At 36.7% G+C, this 18,606-nt stretch overlaps 1 protein-coding gene across 1 annotated transcript in view; it reads left to right on the forward strand.

The window, feature by feature from the left end:
- OBI1 (ORC ubiquitin ligase 1) overlaps window positions 1–17,377 on the forward strand; it is a 35,548-nt gene extending 18,171 nt beyond the window's left edge. The window contains exon 6 of the mRNA XM_016224151.2: window positions 14,625–17,377. Within this exon, the coding sequence (XP_016079637.2) occupies window positions 14,625–16,137 (1,513 nt within the window). The 3' untranslated portion in view covers window positions 16,138–17,377. The remainder of the gene's footprint in view (window positions 1–14,624) is intronic.
- Window positions 17,378–18,606: the final 1,229 nt, after the last annotated feature.

An 18,606-nucleotide genomic window follows, 5' to 3' on the forward strand; every position in this document is an offset into this window, starting at 1 on the left:
TTTGTTGAGTAAATGAATGAAATATATAACCCCTGGGACTCTGAGGAACAGGACACGCAGATCCAGAATGTGGTACACTCAATAGGAAAAATGACTAGGTTTCTTCATTAAATCATTGGCAAAATGGGGGGGGGGGGGCTGCTTTACAGTAAAAGAGAACTAACAGACAGAGAACCAAATGTGCCGCAGTTGACTCTTGAACAACACGGGTTTGAACTGCATGGATCCACTTATATTGTGGATTTTTTTCAATAAATATACAGTTGGCCCTCCATATACCTGGGGTTTTGCATCTGTGGATTTAGCCAACTGCAAATCAAAAACAGCATTTTTTATCCGCAGTTGAGAATCTGTGGGTGAGAAGGGCTGAGTGTATGCATTGTTCTACATCATTTTATATAAGGAGCCAATTCCCCACAGATCCCTAGGCATGGCTACAAGTAAGTTTTGGGGGAGTCAAATGTTATTTAAGGTACTTGAGCACCCGAAGATTTTAGACTGCCCTGGAGAGTCAGCACTCCTAACCCCTGTGTTGTTCAAGGGTCAACTGTCTGTGGATCTTGTTTGAATATTGATTAATAACAAAACAAATGTCAGAAGGCATTTAGGTAAATCTGAATATGAACTAGATATTAGATGATACCAAGAAATTACTGTTAATTTTGTTTAGGTATTGTGGTTACTTAAGAAAATGTCCATTTAAAAAAAAAAAAATGCATACTAAAAGATGTACTGCAGAACATTTTAACAAAAAAAGGATTTAGATATGTGTGTGTGTAGGAAATGAGGCAAAATCTTGATAATTGTTCAAAGTGAATGATGAGTATACATATGGGGATTTATTATGTAGTTCTCTGTACTTCTATGAATGCCTGAACATTTTTACAATAAAAAATTAAAATAAACAAAACATGGTCCCTGCTTCCAGGAAGCTCAGTCTAATGAAGGCAAGAGGCAAAAATATATGAAAAAATAAAATCTAAGCAGATACTAAGCCAAATAGCAGAAACAGCAACGTAAGTGTAGAGAATGGCAGGTGGGTTGTAGAAATGAGCATCTTTATCAAAGACGTAGGACATGAGTCCATCTTTGAAGGATGGAGAGTTCAGTGAGGAGGAGAACATTTTGGGCCAGAGAAAACAGCTTGAGCTGATAGGGAGCACTGTGTGGTCCCTTTAGCTCCAGTCCCTTCTCTCTAGTAGCTGCCAGACATGATGCTCAAGAAAGATGGTGGCATCCCTCTCAAACTCATCAGAGCAGAACTCCTTTATGTAATTTACACATCTGTCCATTGTGACCATCATTACCCTAGTAAACAACTAGCATGACTCCACTGCATCCACCACTCTGTACTTTAAGCAGAAAAACGTATTCTCGGTCTCCTATTTAGTGGGGAATGCCAAGAGTGTCACAACTTCACATGGTAAGAAACAACACGAATGATGAGAAGCTGAAGGGAAGACTAAAAGTATTGCATTTCTTGTATCCCTAAATTCCCTTGGCTTCAATTACTAGTCCTAAACCATGCCAGGAAATGTGGATATATTTGTCCTTGATAGAGTTAGGAGTTCCTTAGTGATTTTTTAGCTTGAAAGGGTATGAAGAATATACTTGTAAAGCATATAAAAGTTACATGTCCTCTCTCAGAGTTATCTGTGTTTAGTTGTGCCATTTTTATGCTCTAGGCATGCTAAGCAGGGTTTGTGCCATGTTGCCAGCTATTATGAGGCTTTAGCAAAGCAGCTATTCTTGCACTCAGCTATTAACTCACCTTAATAGCATAGGGTATGAAGCTCCATATATAAAACGTCACAGGTCATTTATATCAAACTTGGTTATAACTGGATTAATGGCTTACTTTCTATAAATATGGGTTCAGGATTGTTATGTTCTTGTCATTGTGTCTTTAGTGAGATCTATGGGTTTGATAATGACTCCTTGCATGCGGCAGCTCTTTTATTGCACAGCAACCCCGAGACTGTCATTATGAACCAATCTTCTTCACCCATTCCCCAGCTCCTGAGGGAAGATAAAGGCTCCAGATACTCTCTGGACAGTGAGCAGTATTTCCTGTTTTTAGTAAAGGAAAAGAAGTCCTCTAAAGAGGAATGAATAGACTTCACAGATTACAGTCTGCTTTCTTCCCTTTTTGCTGAATTTGTGTTCCTTGAGTCATCTCATCTATTCCCATGGCTTTAATAATAATATCTACCTGTATGTGAGGGATAACAAAAGAAAATTTAAATCTTTGGCCTCATCTTTTCTCCTGAACTGTGGATTCTTGTTTCTATCCGTCTACTTTATACCTTCACCAGAAATCCTATACCTTAAATTTAGAGCAAAGAGGTTAAATACAGTCGTATGCTACATAACGTTTCAGTCAGCGTTGGACCACATATACAACAGTGGTCCCGTAAGATTATAATGAAACTGAAAGATTCCTAGTGCCTAATGATGTCCTAGCTATTGTAAGATTATAGTGGTAATACATTACTGGTATTTGTGGTGATACTAGTGTAAACAAACCTACTGTTCTGTAAGTTGTATAACAGTATAGCACACGCGATTACAGTAGTGGGCTGTACCATCTAGTTTGTGTAAGTGCACTCTATAATGTTTCCACAAGGATGAAATCACCTAATGATGCGTTTCTCAGAATATCTCCATCATTAAGTGGCAATGACTCTTTGGTAGTCCCCTCTTATCCACAGTTTTGCTTTCTGTGGTTTCATTTTCCACAGTTTTAGTTACCCCCACGGTCAACAGCGATCCAAAAATATTAAATGAAAAGTTCCAGAAATAAACAATTCATGAGTTTTAAATTTCATACTTTTCTTAGTATCATGATGAAATCTCATGCTGTTCCACTTCCTCCTGCCCGAGATATGAATCATCCCTTTGTCCAGTGTATCTCCATAGTCACTTAGTAGCCGTCTCAGTTATCAGATCAACTGACAGTATGACAATGCTTACATTCAGGTAACCCTTATTTTACTTCATAATGGCCCCAAAGCCATTCACATACATTTTATTACAATATATTGTTATAATTGATTCATTTTATTAGTAGTTATTGCTAATCTCTTACTGTGCCTAATTTATAAAATAAACTTTATCATAAGTATGTATGTATGGGAAAAACATAGTATATGCAGGATTTAATACAGTCTGCGGTTTCAGGCATCCACTGGGGGTCTTGGAACGTATCCCGCATGGATAAGAGGGGACTACCGTAAATGCTTAGCTCTGGAGACAAACTACTTGGATTGGTTTCCCTGCTTTCAGTTTGCCCCTTCTTCCCTACTCAGTTCATTTTCACCATACTCAAAATTGTCTTTTTATAAAGTATAAATCAAATTATTTAAATCTCCTACCTAAAACTATCCAGTGTTTTCCTAAAATAAAATTCAGATCTTTACAAGCTAGTCTACACTTACCTGTTTCACTTTATCTTATTCTCATTTCCCCAACACATCCTGTTCCAACCATAATAGCTTTCTGTTTCTACAATATACTGGACTTTTTTTCCTCTGCTTACAATGTTCTGCTTCCAGATCTTTATGTGGCTCTCTCCTCTGTCATTAGATTCAGAGAGGCTTTCCTGATCATTCAGTCAAAAGCAGCCCTCTCTTTCAGCAGCTTCTACTTCCCTAGTCTTAGAGTGATACCATAGTAATAAAATCATGGTGTGGGAAGCAGTATAGTGTGTGATTATGAGCTCCGGAGCCAGGCTCCCTAGGACTGAACTCTGGTTTTGTTTACCTGCTAGCTCTGTGACTTGGGGGAAGATATTTAACTTTTCTGTATTTCAGTTTTTGTCTTCTGTGAAATGGGGCCAGTAGTACCTACCTAGTTATAGTAAGGGTTAACTGAATTAAAACTTGAAATGCACTTAGAGCTCATGATTAACGCTCAGACAGTGTTCTAGTACTATTGTCTTCTTCACCCTTATCACTGTCTGAAATTATCTTGTTTGTTTAATTGCTTGACCTATTTGTTGTCTGCCTCCTCCATTCTAAACTTTAAGCTCCACCAGGGTAAGGACCTAGCTGCCATTTCCTTCATTTACAAAACCCCAGGACCTGAAAGGCACCTGATAAATATTTGTTGAATAATTAAATAATAGATTAAAAAATTCAATAAATTACTTAACCTCTTAGAGTCACCATTTTCTTTTTGTAAAATGTGGATAATTTGGTATTACAGGAATTAAAGGAAATAATTTTATATCTTTGGCACAATATATAGCACAAAGAACTGATAGAGGTGTGTGTGTGTGAATAATTGTATTCATTATCTATCCCACCAAGATTGTTTATCCTCTTGCTTTGCTCCTATTTTCTTTAATGACTTTACTACTCATCTGGTTACCTAAGATAAAAACTCCAGTTTTCCTGTTTTTCCACCCCTCTCCTCGTCCCCCACCTAATTGTCAAGCATATTCTATCTATCCTACCTCTTCAGTGCCTTTGTAATCCATCTTCTTCTCATTCCCATTAGTTTAGATCCACATGATTTCTTGCTTAGCCCATTTTAACAACCTTCTCACTGCTTGCTCTTCTTTTCCACTCTGAACCCTCGAGCATCTGCTTTATTGTTGCCTGAAGTCTAAAATTTAAATTTGATCATCTCCCCTGCTTAATAGCCTTTGGTGATTCCCCACAGCCCACAAATTAAAACCCAAATTTCTTAGTATAGTATGTGAGACTGACTCCTTACCAATATGACCTCCACTTAGCCTTTTTGTCTCCTCTCCAGCCTCTCCCTTCTTTTTTTTAATTTTTTTGTTTAAATATATCTTTATTGATTTCAGAGAGAGGAAAGGAGAGGGAGAGAGAGAGAAACATCAATGATGAGAGAGTCATTGATCGAGCCTGCAACCCGGGCATGTGCCCTGACTGGGAATCGAACCCCGATCTCCTGGATCCTAGGTCGACTCTCTACCACTGAGCCATGCCCGGCTGGGCAAGCCTCTCCCTTCTTGTACTCAGCTTTGGCCATGCTCAGTTTCTCACTGGGCCCAGATTTGCCATGTTGTGCCATGTCTTTGTACATTTGCCCATGCCTTTTCCTTAGCCTTCCTTGGTCCTCCCCATCAGCTCCTCCTTTTTATTCTGCTTGGTTAACTCCTACCCATTCTTTGATGGGTAGGTTAATTTCTACCCATTCATCTAGCCCAGTTGTCCCTTTCTGTGAGGCCCTCCATGATTTCCCTAGACAGAGGAAACACATTCCTCTTGTTCTTCCCCTTGTTGTTCTATGCATTGTTTTAAAGATCCCATTGTATGCTGACCAGTTCCATGACTGTAACACCCAGTTAATCTGTCAGCTCCTTGGAGTTAAGACATATTTTTTTAAATGCATCCATATGTGTATACATATAAAATACATGTGTGTGCATAGATGTGCCTTCTCTGGGGCCTGGCAGAAGGAGTATTAGAGTATATAGTATACTCTAATACTATATACTGCCCCTTGGAGGGAACTGACCAAGGAATTAAGATTTGAGCTTTCTTGAAACTTAAAGTACAAAGAGTTTATTTTAAGAGGGCAATAAATCAGATTCCTGGCATTCTCCAAATGAGAACAGAGGGATTTCCTGAAGTTTCCTAAACTGTACTAGAGATTGGGAGTTAGAAAGGGAAAAGAGGAAGCGATGTTAGGGCTTGCCTCGCTCCTGGATAAGGTTTCTTGTCTGAGTCTCCTTTCTTGAACTGGGTTTTTCTGCCCTAATCTGTCTCCATGCTGACTCTGAGCTGTGGCCCCTTCCTGTTCACAGATCTCTTCTTCCTGAACTGTGTTTTAAGATATGCCTGTATCACTGTCACTACTCCTGGCTTTTGGCTTTTTCAGCAGCACTTCTGGTGCTGGCCTTGGCTGTTGTCCCTTCTTGACCTGTTCTGGCCTTTTTTGTTTCTCATGATTCTGCTCTGACAAACGCCATGATTCTTAGTATTTGACCCCAGCCTGATCCAATGAGTGATTCTGCTTGCCCTTTGGTTTTCCCGGAAGGGGAACTTGTAGACTGTCAGGGGAGCCTGATGATACCCTGGGGCCAGACTGTGACAGCCTGGTGTGCTCAGGACCCTCAGCTGCCTGAGGGGCCCTTCTCTGTATATTCAGCTAATTGGGGATGGACAGTTACTGCAGTTTTCTGTCAACTTGTCTTTATTGTATTGATAAGATATTTTAGGAGCCTGCAGTGCATGCTAATGACTAAGCAATAAGCTTGTCAGGAAGATTATGAACTCTGGGAGAACAAGGATGATGTCTTCTACTCCTTTTGTTTTCCTTCCTCATAGCCCCTCAGCATATATTAGTCTTCAATAACTGTTATCTCAGTAATAATTACAGGATGGCTAGATCACAGTTTTTTTGTTTTGTTTTATTTTATTCCTCATGCTGAGAGAGATTGATTTAACTGTAGTGAAAAATGTATAGATAGTTACTAGTCCAGAGATTTTAAAGTTTGCTTTTTTCATTCAATAATAGTTACACTCTTTTACACTGTTAAGATGTTGTTGTTGTTAAGGATATTGTATTTTGGGAAAAGGCATAAGTTGTGTGTTTTTTTGAGAAGTCTTTTTTTATTTTTTATTGTTCAAAATATTACAGATGTTTCTTTTTCTCCTCATTGACCCATTCCACCCTGCCCCACCCACCATACATTCTTTATTCCTCTTAGAATTGTAAAAAGATATGAACTAGCATGTCTTAAGGTTCTCTCCTTCCATGAAAGATTAGTATTGCATTGATGTCATGTAAACATCAAGGCTGATCTCTTTGAACAGAAAATTAGGTCATTTCTGCATAGAATTGTAATGAAATATATTTATCAAATAGAATGGAATTTATTCCACAATAAAAGAGTAGCCCACCTTCACAGGCAATGAATATATATATATATGGGCCAGCCCTTTTTGGAGACTTACCACAAAGGGGAATCTGTTCCTCTTCAGTTTACATATGCTGCCCAACATTTCTGTTGTTTCTGTTAAGAATTTCTAGGTATATCAGCAAGAATTTTCAACACTACAGTTTTTACTACAAATGCCTAGTTATTTTAATAAAATAAACACATACAATTCTTTCCTTAAAATTGTGTTAATAATATGAGCTATTTCTAAATTCCTCTCCACTTGAAAGCTTGTGAAAGCAAATTCTACCTCAGCTTTTAAACAGATCTTTTGGGAGGTAAAGGAAGAATGTCTCCAAGGGCCTCAATTCTTTGTCTATTTCCACTGTATAAGTGACCTTTGCCTTTAAGGGGGAAAGTGCGTTTTTTTTTTATTCTTAAAAATATTGAAGCACTTTGTATTTTGTGATTAAACTAAGATGCAACATAACATAGCTTGTATTTTTTTTATTCCTTAATATTAGACCCTGAAACAAGTACCTATGTGATGTTTAGGCCCTAAAATGTTGTATTTAAATTTTTGCTTATTTCACATAAGTAGCATTGATTCCTTGTATTTGAAGATGCCTGCTGATTGTGCGTGAGGTAGACAAGGTGACCATATATACTTCCTATACTTAGTAAACTGAAGATGGAGCTTTTAGTTCATAGTTCTGGTTCCAATTTAGTCTTCATGTCTCGGATTAAAATAGATACCCTCTTTGGGTTGGCATTTACTAGGATGCTCTGTCTAGGCTATAGTTTCCTGCCAGGCTGCTTTAAAGAATGATCTTTGGAAGTTTCAAAATATTCTTGAGCTTGTGTCTAAAGCACAGTTGGTGTTTGATAAATATCCACTTCGTGCATTCATATCTTTTTTTCCCACATCTTGTTTTTTTTTATTTTCTCTCCATGTTTCTATTAGCAAATGTATATATTAATAAATATTACAACATGCTAGTCCCTTAACTGTGTATACACACTTTGTGCTCAGTAAACCTAGCTTGCATTTTATACTATTTCATAGTATAAACAGGTGCTGATATTACTTAAGAAGGTATCTCATGTTCATACATTTCATATGGGTTTACACATGGTATTTGGATTCAGACAGACTTGAATTCAAATCCTTTTCCTGCCACTTACTTTCTGCATAACCTTGAACAAGAGACAATCTTTTAAAGCTTCTCATTTCTCATCTTTAAAATAAGAACAGATTTTGCTTCATAAAGTTTACGTGATGATTAAATAAAATAAGATATATATCAAGCATATGGCAATATACTTGATGTAAGTAAACATTCAGTAAGTTGTGGCTGGTGCTATTATTACTGTCACCATCATTGTCAATAGTTGTCACACTGCTGTTAATGATTTATTTTCACACATACTCTTGGTAAGGTCCATCCCCAAAATTCACTTTCCTTATTTTTTCATTATAGACCAGGGGACAAAAACTTTGTCTTGCCTCTTCAGGAAAGAAGAATGTAAGAGTGTCTTTCTACTCTCAATATGCCTCATATTATTTTTGTGGAACCAATTTATGTGTCTAGGATTGGCTATAGGCAGTGCATTTATGATTAACAAGTTCTCTAGGAATGTAGCATTTTCGTAACTGAATTCTTAATTTTAAAAGGAGAAAACTCTCTTGAAGAAATACTGGCAAGTCATATAGCTCAGCAGTGGATAAAAATGTGTAGGCCACTTCTTAAAAGTTCTCTAATAGTTTAAAGACAGATGCATCCTGCCTCCCTGACACATGCACAAGGATGAATTAGATGTGGGTAATGCACAAACAACTCTTTGGAAGAAGGTGAGAGAGAAAGGCCCCCACCACCGAATACATTTTTGAACTCCCTACAGTCCTAGTCCTCTCTGTCCTCTTTCCCTAAAATATGCCCCCCTATTCACTGTGTACACAACACACCAGGCAGAAAACAGCATTGGGACCTCTCCTGTTTCTTCCCACTTCTGTCAAAATGCAGGTTCCTGAAGAGCTCATTTAACAAGCTACTCACTTAAGTTAGGTGTAATCAAAAAGAGGAGTTTGCAGATTTAAAGAATCTCTAACTGGTGGATTCTGCTTTAGGATAATATTCTTAGGAAAGGGAAAAGAACAATGGAAAGTTTTTCCCTCTGAAACTATCTCTTTTCCATGTTTAAAATAAAGAAGATACTTTCCAAATATTTCTGAAAGTCAGAGAATGAGAAGATAGGCAACTGCAGCTATGCAGACAGGCAACTCTACAATAAAATCCCACTCTGTGAATGGGTCATTCTTTCTTAGGGTAAGTGTGGCAATTTTTTAAAAAAATACTTGAGACTCACAGACGTTTACTTGGTTTTACTGTGCTCGCGTTGGCAACACATATACTGATATTGGTAATCCACACTTTGCACCCTTGTATAGGTCCATAAAAATATTTCAAGCTAAAATCATGCAAATCAATCTTAATAATCAATAGGAAAAATCTAATTGTTTTTATAACCTTTAACAATTTTTGTCAAAATAGTTATAAATGTATATGGAAGTGAAAAAATAGTAACACTAATATTTATTTAGTAAGCTAATGTTTATTTCTTTGTAAAAAAGTTACAGAGAGCCCGACTGGTGTGGCTCAGTGGTTGAGTGTCAACCCATGAACCAGGAGGTCAGGGTTTAATTCCCGGCCAGCGTACATGCACGGGTTTCGGGCTCCATACGCAGTAGGGGACACTGGGGTTGTGCATGAGGTAGCCGATTGATGTTTCTCTCTCTCTCTCCCTTCCCTTCTCTCTAAGATCAATAAAGACGGAGAATAATCTCAATAGTGCTTGCCGCTCTCTGGTATAACTTATATATGAGGCATCCTTTCTAACTCCTTAACGAACTGTCATACTCCACATTTTATCCTTTGTGCTTTCAATGTCATGAAATATCTCCATGTTGCTTTAATGTAAAGTTTTTTGCCATCCTGTCACTTCCTCTAGACATCTTTATCCTTTCGTCGTCACAACCACTTTTCTCAGTTATGTCAGTAAGTTTGCCTCTCCCAAGTTCCTCTAGCATGTCTAAGGGCTCTTGAATGGTGACAGGTTCAACATTCTCATGATCAGCTATTCTATAACTATGTTTACATTTGATTCTAATTTAACTTTTAGCATTAATCACTTTTCACTTCTTTGCTACACTTTCTGTTCTTTTGATTATCCATTTTTGTAAAATGTCACGTGGCAGCACAACTGCATGTTTTATTGTCTGTGTGTGAACTGAATAACAGATCACAGTGACCAGTCACTTTCCGGCTTTGAAAGAAGTGACCTGATTGGTCACTGAGCCTAATCCACATCTGGCATTTATATAGTGTTTTGTAAACCAAAAAGCTAGCAGTGAAGATTTTACTTTAATTTGGACCATGTTGTCAAGTGGTGGGTGTTATTTAATTAAACTGTGCCAACTGAAATTTATGCATATCAGAACCATGTACAACAAGGACATCAGCATTGAAAATCTATTAGGCTAAATCACAAAGCTGGTACAAAACCAAAGATTTCTTTCACTTTGTTTCACAATTACTTTAGCTTGTAAGTAAGGAAAAGATATAAAATCAAAAGTGCAGGGGAAGCAGGTGGGCTCACTTTGCCAGTGTCCCCCTTGTCCCTAAAAAATGATGTTTCTGAAGTTTGGTGGTCTCAGCAACCCACTGCACTTGTCGTGTTTTTTCCTTTTGTTGGGGATGCCTTTGAGAACTAGAGAGGCCAAATAAATTCCTCATTTTCACAACTAGTTAATGACAGTGTAGCACTAGATGTTTGTTCTTTTGATACTCAGTTCTGGCATTTATTCTTTTACTACATTTGCTTTCTTCTGACCCCCTTCAAACATATTCCGTTCCTCCTGTGTGATAGGCTATAAGTAAATGTGGTCTTGGGAAATTTTCTTTGTTGGAGATGCCCTTGAAATAGTTACAATACCTCACAGGTGAAACCAATAGGACTTTCAGTTCTCTTACTTCTAGTAGGGACAGGAACAGTCTTATACTTCTGTAGCTTTTAGAACAAGGGGAGCCCTCAACCAGAATGTACACTTCAGTTAATATTGCAAGATGAAAAATCCTTTAAGCTTCTCCTGGATTCTTGCAGAACAAACTTCGGATATCAGTTGCAGCTCCCATTCTGCTATACGATGTTTTCTCTAACATAATGAAGCCTTTGGCCATCACTGCTACTTTGAAAATCAAAGCCTTTTGGTCTCTAATGGAATGTTTATGAAAATACTCCATTTTGAAATTTGCTCAGGAAAAGGAAGTATGGTAAATGATGTTAGAAATCCCTCCGGCTTGCCTTGGCATTGATTCATTTAATGACATGTACTCTGGAAATATCTGGAATTAGTGTGAATAAGAGAGTATTAAAACCCAAAGTTAAATAAGCTCTCATCCTCATTGTTTTCTTCCTTGGAAGTTTAGCATCATATATGCATTCCTAATTGTTATTTCTATTTGATCAAGTAAATTGCTCTTTGCCAAATTTAATATAGGTATTTAGGATAAGCTAAAATTCCTAATACCTATGTCAAAAGTCTTATCTGTTTTCATTCTTTTGCTAAGATGAAAGTGGAAGATTTTTTAGTGGGATGGAGCATTGTAGAACGGCAAGCCTATAGTGGAAAAAGAAAAACTATACTGTGCATATGTCATACTCTGCTGCTTTCATTGGTGTCAGTGAAAAACAACAGTCAAATGTATGAAACATTTAGTTTAGTAATACAGTGACTCATAATACTTACATGTAAAAGAGGCCCAAGGACCTTTGTCTTATCTTGTTGTGTTGGCCCTGCCTTGATGTAGGTGTTGATGTGTCTTAAAATAAGAAAATAACATTCATTCAAGAAATATTTAATGAAGGATTGTTCTAGGGAGCTAGCAGTAAATATAAGATGGTCAAACTCCTTGCTTTCTTGGAGCTTATCCTCTAATGGGGAAGAGACAGAAAACAAATAAATTACATGGATTGATTTATTTGTTAGTTCCATGGCTTTCACTATGCATTTCTGTTCATTTGCCCATCAGCATAGGTACCTTACTAGCATGGTAAAATGGTCTGATCACTCAGAGTATTATAGACTTGTAAAGTATTGAAATGGAACTTTGGGGAATTGAGGGCAATGACCTTTTAGGAAACAGTCAACTCCATCAGTGACTTCTGCTTGCTTGTTCTCATATGTGCTCCTTAGTTGGCCTTTGTTGTTAGTTTTCGTGGCACTTTAGCTTTCTTTTGGAAGTAACACAAAAAATATGGTTAGGGCTATCATTTTGACTTCAACTCAGAACTATTTCTTAACTTCTTTTAAAAACATGTAGGGGCAGCCCTGTCCTGGTAGCTTAGTTGGTTAGGGCATCGTCTGGATACACCAAGGTTGTGGGTTCAATCCCTGGTCAGGGCACATATAAGAATCATCCAGTGAGTGCATAAATAAATGGAACAAGAAATTGATGTTTCTCTCTCTCCCTCCCTCTCCCTTCCACCTTCCCTCCCTTTCTCTCTCTTTTTCTCTGAAAAAAGAAAAAGAAAAAAAAGACAATAAATTTTTAAAAAACCACACACATGGGCAAATATAGCATCTTACAATGACATTATGTTTGAAGTTCTAGGCTAAAGCCTGGAATTAGAAGCTTCAAATATTTTGAGAATGTTCCTTATTTGTCAGTAGTCTTTCCTTATGTAAGCCTCCCAAGGACATCCCTTTTGTAACAGACTTACTATTTAATAGCGGTATTTGATTTTAAATCATTTGATATTTTTCCTCTGAGAATGTCCTTATTATAAAAATTGCACTAAAAAAAACGCCAAATTATATCGTGGTAATCAAATTTAAGGCTGTCACTTTTGCTGTGCGCATTAAATAAACATGCTACACAGTTTTTCCATTTAAAAATAACATGGGTTATTTGAGTATGCCAGAGTAGTTACAATAAAGAGCTCATAGTTTGCTGAATGCATTAAAGATCTTTGTTCACTTTTTAAAATTCTCTTACAGAAACTACAGCTCTCTCAGATACATTTATAAACCAAAATGTTTTAATAAAGAGGAAACACTTCCATCTTTCATTTAACCAAATACTCATAGTGGTAAACTTTGTCTTTAAAACAGGGAGGCTTGTTATTGTAGTTGCTTTTGTTTTTGTTATACCTATGGTGTTTTGCTTTACTTTTTAGAGGTTGGAGGGAGTATACTCTTTCTGAGAGTTCAGCTAATTGCAGTGAGTAGATCAATATTTGGCAACAAGTCTCTTAAGACCCTTTATAACCTTGAGATTTTATGAATCTATATTTACCTTTGCCCCTGCTTTTTTCTCTTAGTGACAAGAGCCAGGATCATATCATGGATAAGCTGGAAAGTGAATTGAGCTACAATTTAGGGGGACGTGATAGGCATTGAGTGGGAGTCATAGAGCATATAGCGGTGACTCTAAGAGATGCAGTTACTGTTGGTTCCTTCTCTTTTATAGTTTTTTTAAATACTTAGTACATTTTATTAATTATAATTATTTCTATTATTAGGGAAAAAAATAAACCCATAGATAAAAACAATTATAATAAGTCACCTTCCCAAGTACCTTCCTCCAAAGAAACAACGCCTGAATTCTTCATGGTTCAATATTTAATTAATCAAAGCAATAATGAAGGAAAGAACTTTTGTAGAGAGAAGTTGTTTTTTATAGGGTTAAAATATAAGGCCTACATTTATTGGCTCATAGAAGCAGTTTTTTGAAAGATAGAATTTTCCTTCTTGGCCAGATGGAATGTAAGGTAGACATTTTATGTCCCTTAAAGCTAGGACAGTCTGTTTATCTTTGTATCCCTAGCTCCAAATATACCACCAGTCCATACTACGTGCTCAAAAATTGTTCTGAGCTGAACCCAATACCCATTCATAAGGGAACATTGAAAACAAGATAATCCCAAGTAAAAGGAGCGAATTTTTGATGTGTTCTTTTTCAATTACTCTCCAAAATGTTCCTTTTCAGAAAATGTGAAAATGTTTTTATGTGTAATATATTGGAACCACAAGCACTGACTTTATATTTCAAAGTTGGAGGAAATGAGATTGATGTTTCACATAATTGTAAAATGCCAAAAATAAGTAGAACTGAAATGAGTTAAAGCCCAGTGTTCAGAAAGGCCAAGTAAAAGCTTCAGATCAAGGGTGGCTATAATTGAAAGGATCCAAATAAGTATTTAAAATCATCCCTGCTGGGACTGCTAAGATTTCTGAATTTCAAATTGGCATTTTATGTTTGACAAGGTGACATTGTATGAGAAATGTATTATAAAACACTGCTGTACGATAGGAAAATGATTGAATGTAAATATTTCAAGATGTGGACCACTGTTCAAATGTTATCATAAATCTTTCCCATTGTTTTAGGGGATAACTCTTCATGCATATATGAGCTGAATTGATAGAACTAGTTCTTGGAGGGGAAATCTTCAGTGAGTTCCTGCCTCTCTGTTACCACTACACTAGTCAGATTTGACCAAAAAACTCTATTAAATCTTTGACATTATTATCATAGCCCCCTTTTTGAAGATACTGCATCTGGCATTGTTTTCGTCCTCTCACTGAGTGGCCTGAGTAACTTTTATGTGAAGTTAGAATGGGGTGAGACAGTTGGCACCCTTAAACTTTGAAAAGGAAAGAAAAAAGCTTGAACTGTAAGGTTAACTCTCCTTCCATTCCTTGCAGGTTTGGACGGTTTACAGTAGCTGCTCTTCAGTCCAAAGTAGAACAGTATGAACGTGAAACCAGCCGCCTCAAGAAAGCCCTGGAACGAAGTGATAAGTATATAGAGGAACTAGAATCTCAAATTGCACAGCTAAAAAATTCAAGTGAAGAGAAGGAAGCTATGAATTCCATTTGCCAGAGAGCACTTTCTACAGATGGCAAGGGGAACAAAGGCAGCGAGGAGGATGTGCCATCAGCGAATCAAGGTGATGGTGCCAGAAAGCAGCTTGGCTCATCGACCCCGAGTTCTCACCTGGCACAGCCTTCTAACAGTTCTGCCCGGCAGGAAAGCACCAGCAAAACAGAACTAAATTGTTCTAAGAACAAAGATCTATATCAAAAACAGGTGGAAATAATGTTAGGTGTGACAGATGCAAGTATGGATACTTATTTGGAAAGAGAATGGGGTAATAAGCCAAGTGATAGTGCACCCTACAAAGATGAACTTTATGATCTTCCAGCTCCTTGTACTCCTTTGTCCCTTAGTTGTCTTCAGCTCAGTACTCCAGAAAACAGAGACAGCTCTGTGGTCAAAGCAGGAAGTTCCAAAAAGCACTCAAACCATCTCAGAAAATTGGTGTTTGATGATTTTTGTGATTCTACAAATGTTTGTAATAAAGATTCTTCAGAAGATGACAAAAGTGAAAATGAAAAGAAATCAGAATGTTTTACGTCCCCAAAGACAGGGTTTTGGGATTGTTGTTCCACAAGCTATGCTCAAAGCTTGGATTTTGAAAGCTCAGAGGGGAACACGATAGCAGATTCTGTTGGGGAGATTTCTTCAAAACTGAGTGAGAAATCAGGCTCATGTTTATCTAAGAGGTTGACTTCTATTCGCTCTTTTGAAATGAATCGGACGAGAACATCCAGTGAAGCCTCAATGGACGCAGCTTACCTTGACAAAATCTCTGAGCTGGACTCTATGATGTCTGAGTCAGACAACAGCAAGAGCCCTTGTAATAACGGTTTTAAGTCAGTGGATTTGGATGGGTTATCAAAGTCATCTCAAGGCAGTGAATTTCTTGAGGAAACAGATAAGTTGGAAGAAAGAACTAAGCCAAACCTTTCCAAAGGTTCTCTAACTACTGATCAGTTAGAAAATGGAAATGAATGGAAACCCACTTCTTTTTTCCTCCTCTCTCCATCTGACCAAGAAATGAGTGAAGATTTTTCACTCCATCCCAGTTCTAACTCAGGCACTAATGAACTCAAACCTCCAAGCTGTTTGTTTCAGACAGAGTTTTCCCAGGGTGTTTTGTTAAGCAGTTCACATCGGCTGTTTGAAGATCAGAGGTTTGGGTCATCTTTGTTTAAGATGTCCTCAGAGATGCACGGTCTTCCTAACCACCTTCAGTCTCCTTGGTCTGCTTCTTTTGTGCCTGAAAAGAAGAATAAAAATGTGAATCAATCAACAAAAAGAAAAATCCAGAGCAGCCTTTCCAATGCCAGCCCATCAAAAGCAACTAAAAGTTGACTCATTGGAAAGGTGTCATTTATGTGTTTGTCCTGAGAGGAATATAAGTTTTTTTAAGTTTCCTTTTTCCCCTCATAAAAGTTCTGTACAATTTTGGATTGATAATCTTTAGTCAAGTGTCAAGTCAGAATGGTAGATTATCCTATACCCAGAATACTTTTATTCATTTTGAAGAGTTTGTTCCTTTTCACCTTCATTTGGGAATCTTTTTGACCAGAAGGTAGGCAGAGGGTTTCCTTTTAATGAATATTATATGTATCTGGTTTGGTTGTATTTTGTTTTGAATCTTGATTTAACTGTTAGATACAACGGCCTATTAATAAGCCTCAGTTGTCTTCAGAACTAGGATTTCTTAAATAAAACTGTAAGTGTTGTCTACACACTGCTCATAAGGCATTTGAGTTTCTTTAAAGCTTTTCCTGGGATAGACATTATTTTGCCTACCCCCTTTTATTTATGTCTAGCAGTGGCCTAACTTTTATGCAAGGCCATTGTGAAGAAATAGCACTCTAACCTTGGACCAATATTCATTTACTTTTTTTTTAGGTTTTATGTGTATGTTTGCATTTTTAATATTGTGTTTTCAGTTTTCGTAAAAACATTTTGCTAGTATGAAAGAATACATTTCTATGTGAAGATTATTTGTTTTATGTCAGATAACTTTTGTTTGTTCATCTTTTTGTGTGTAGTGAAAATAAAAAATTGAGCCTACTTTGGAGAGAAGGCATGGAACAGTTGGGTTTAGAGGAGCCTAAACATGGTAGATGCTTCATCCCAAATAGTTGTGAAAGCACTCACTAACAAGTTCTAGATCCCCTTATATGGATCTGCCAAGGAAGCTTTTTTGGAGTAATCAAGTTCTTGTTTGCATGTTACTGTTCTTTGTAAAAACTCTATGCATGGTAGCGTTCTCGCTTGCACTGTTTTTCTCACTTAAAGATGTTTCAGTAGGCTAATAGAATACCTTCTAAGTAGGACAATTTTTTTTAATTTTTTTTTTTTTATGAAGAGTGTTGGAGTGAGAATAGGTGAGCTAAAGCACAATTTATAATTTAGGCTCTGAAAAAGTATATTCTCAACATGTTTGGTATGGCTAATTGAGCTTTTAAAAATGGTTTATATGCTAATAACTTGTTTAGCTAATGTGCACTGAACATTTTACATTGATGCCATACTATTTTACATTAATACTGCATGCTTTTCTATGTGAATTGAATAAAGGATGTCATACGCACTGTAATCCTTGATGTTGTCTCAGATATTGAATTAGCCTATAAAGACCAAACATCATTTTAAATGGATCTTATAATATAAAGGTTTACAAACTATGACCCATGGACCAAATCTGGCCTGTACCTGTTTTTGTGAAAGTCCTATGAACTAAAATGAGTTTTTACACTTTTTAATGGTTTTTAAAAATGCAAGGAATATTTCATAACACAGGAAAATGATATGTAATTCAAATTCCAGTGTTTCTAAATACAGTCTTATTAGAACACAGTTACTCATTTGTTTACATATTATCTATGGCTGCTTTTGCACTTTAGTGGCAGAGTTGAATAGTTGCAACAGACACCATATGTCTCACAAAGCCTAAAATACAGAAAAATATGCTAACCCTTGTTATAATAGACTCTAAGGATTCAACGAAACCATAAAAGTATAACAAATCACTTTTATGATTTGGAAAATCATGCCCTCCACTTTTAGAAGTAATAATCCAAAAATAAAATTTTTAAAAAGTGAATATAAAGCATTTTTTGTTTTATCACACATACTTTCCAATAACTATTTTTGTATTATTTTATACTTTCAGAAATATTAGCAGTTTAAATATCTTTGACAGTGTGGTTATACATTTGAAATTTAATTAAATGTAGAAATCTAATTTTTTCTACAAAATAGAGTAAATTTGGGGGTAAGCCTCTTAGACTCTGTAACTTCTGTACCATGAATGTATGTTTTTAATCCAAATATATACTGACACTGCCATGGGATCCCGTATGTAACCTGATTTACTAATGCCTACCTGTGGTGAGAGTGTCTGTATTCGACCTGAGTATTTTCAGCTGCTTTAGAAGGACAGGTCCATCCTCCCCAAAACAGTATTTCATATATTAAATTAATCAAATCTGTACATTCCTGCGTTGAAGAGAGTAATATGTGCAGGGTTTTATTTTAATCACACATTCTCATTTGTCCTCTTTACCATAAATCAATGTCATGACAAATATGGTGGTCTCATATTTTTTAATATATATATACACACTAAAAAAGCCTATCTCTTATTGAAACCAAGTAATTTGCTCATCTCTGTCTCATAACCCTCTTTTCAAATTCTGAGAGCCAACCATTCCCAGTTCACAAATATGTGAATTCAGGATTAGTGGTCACACACACAGCTGGATTGGGTTAAAACTATTTTGGAGCTGGACCTCTAACTCCAGAGCTTGTACTCTTCCTCCCTTA

This window comes from Miniopterus natalensis, chromosome 2, assembly GCF_054644295.1.
Source record: "Miniopterus natalensis isolate mMinNat1 chromosome 2, mMinNat1.hap1, whole genome shotgun sequence".
Classification (NCBI taxonomy): Eukaryota; Metazoa; Chordata; class Mammalia; order Chiroptera; family Miniopteridae; genus Miniopterus; species Miniopterus natalensis.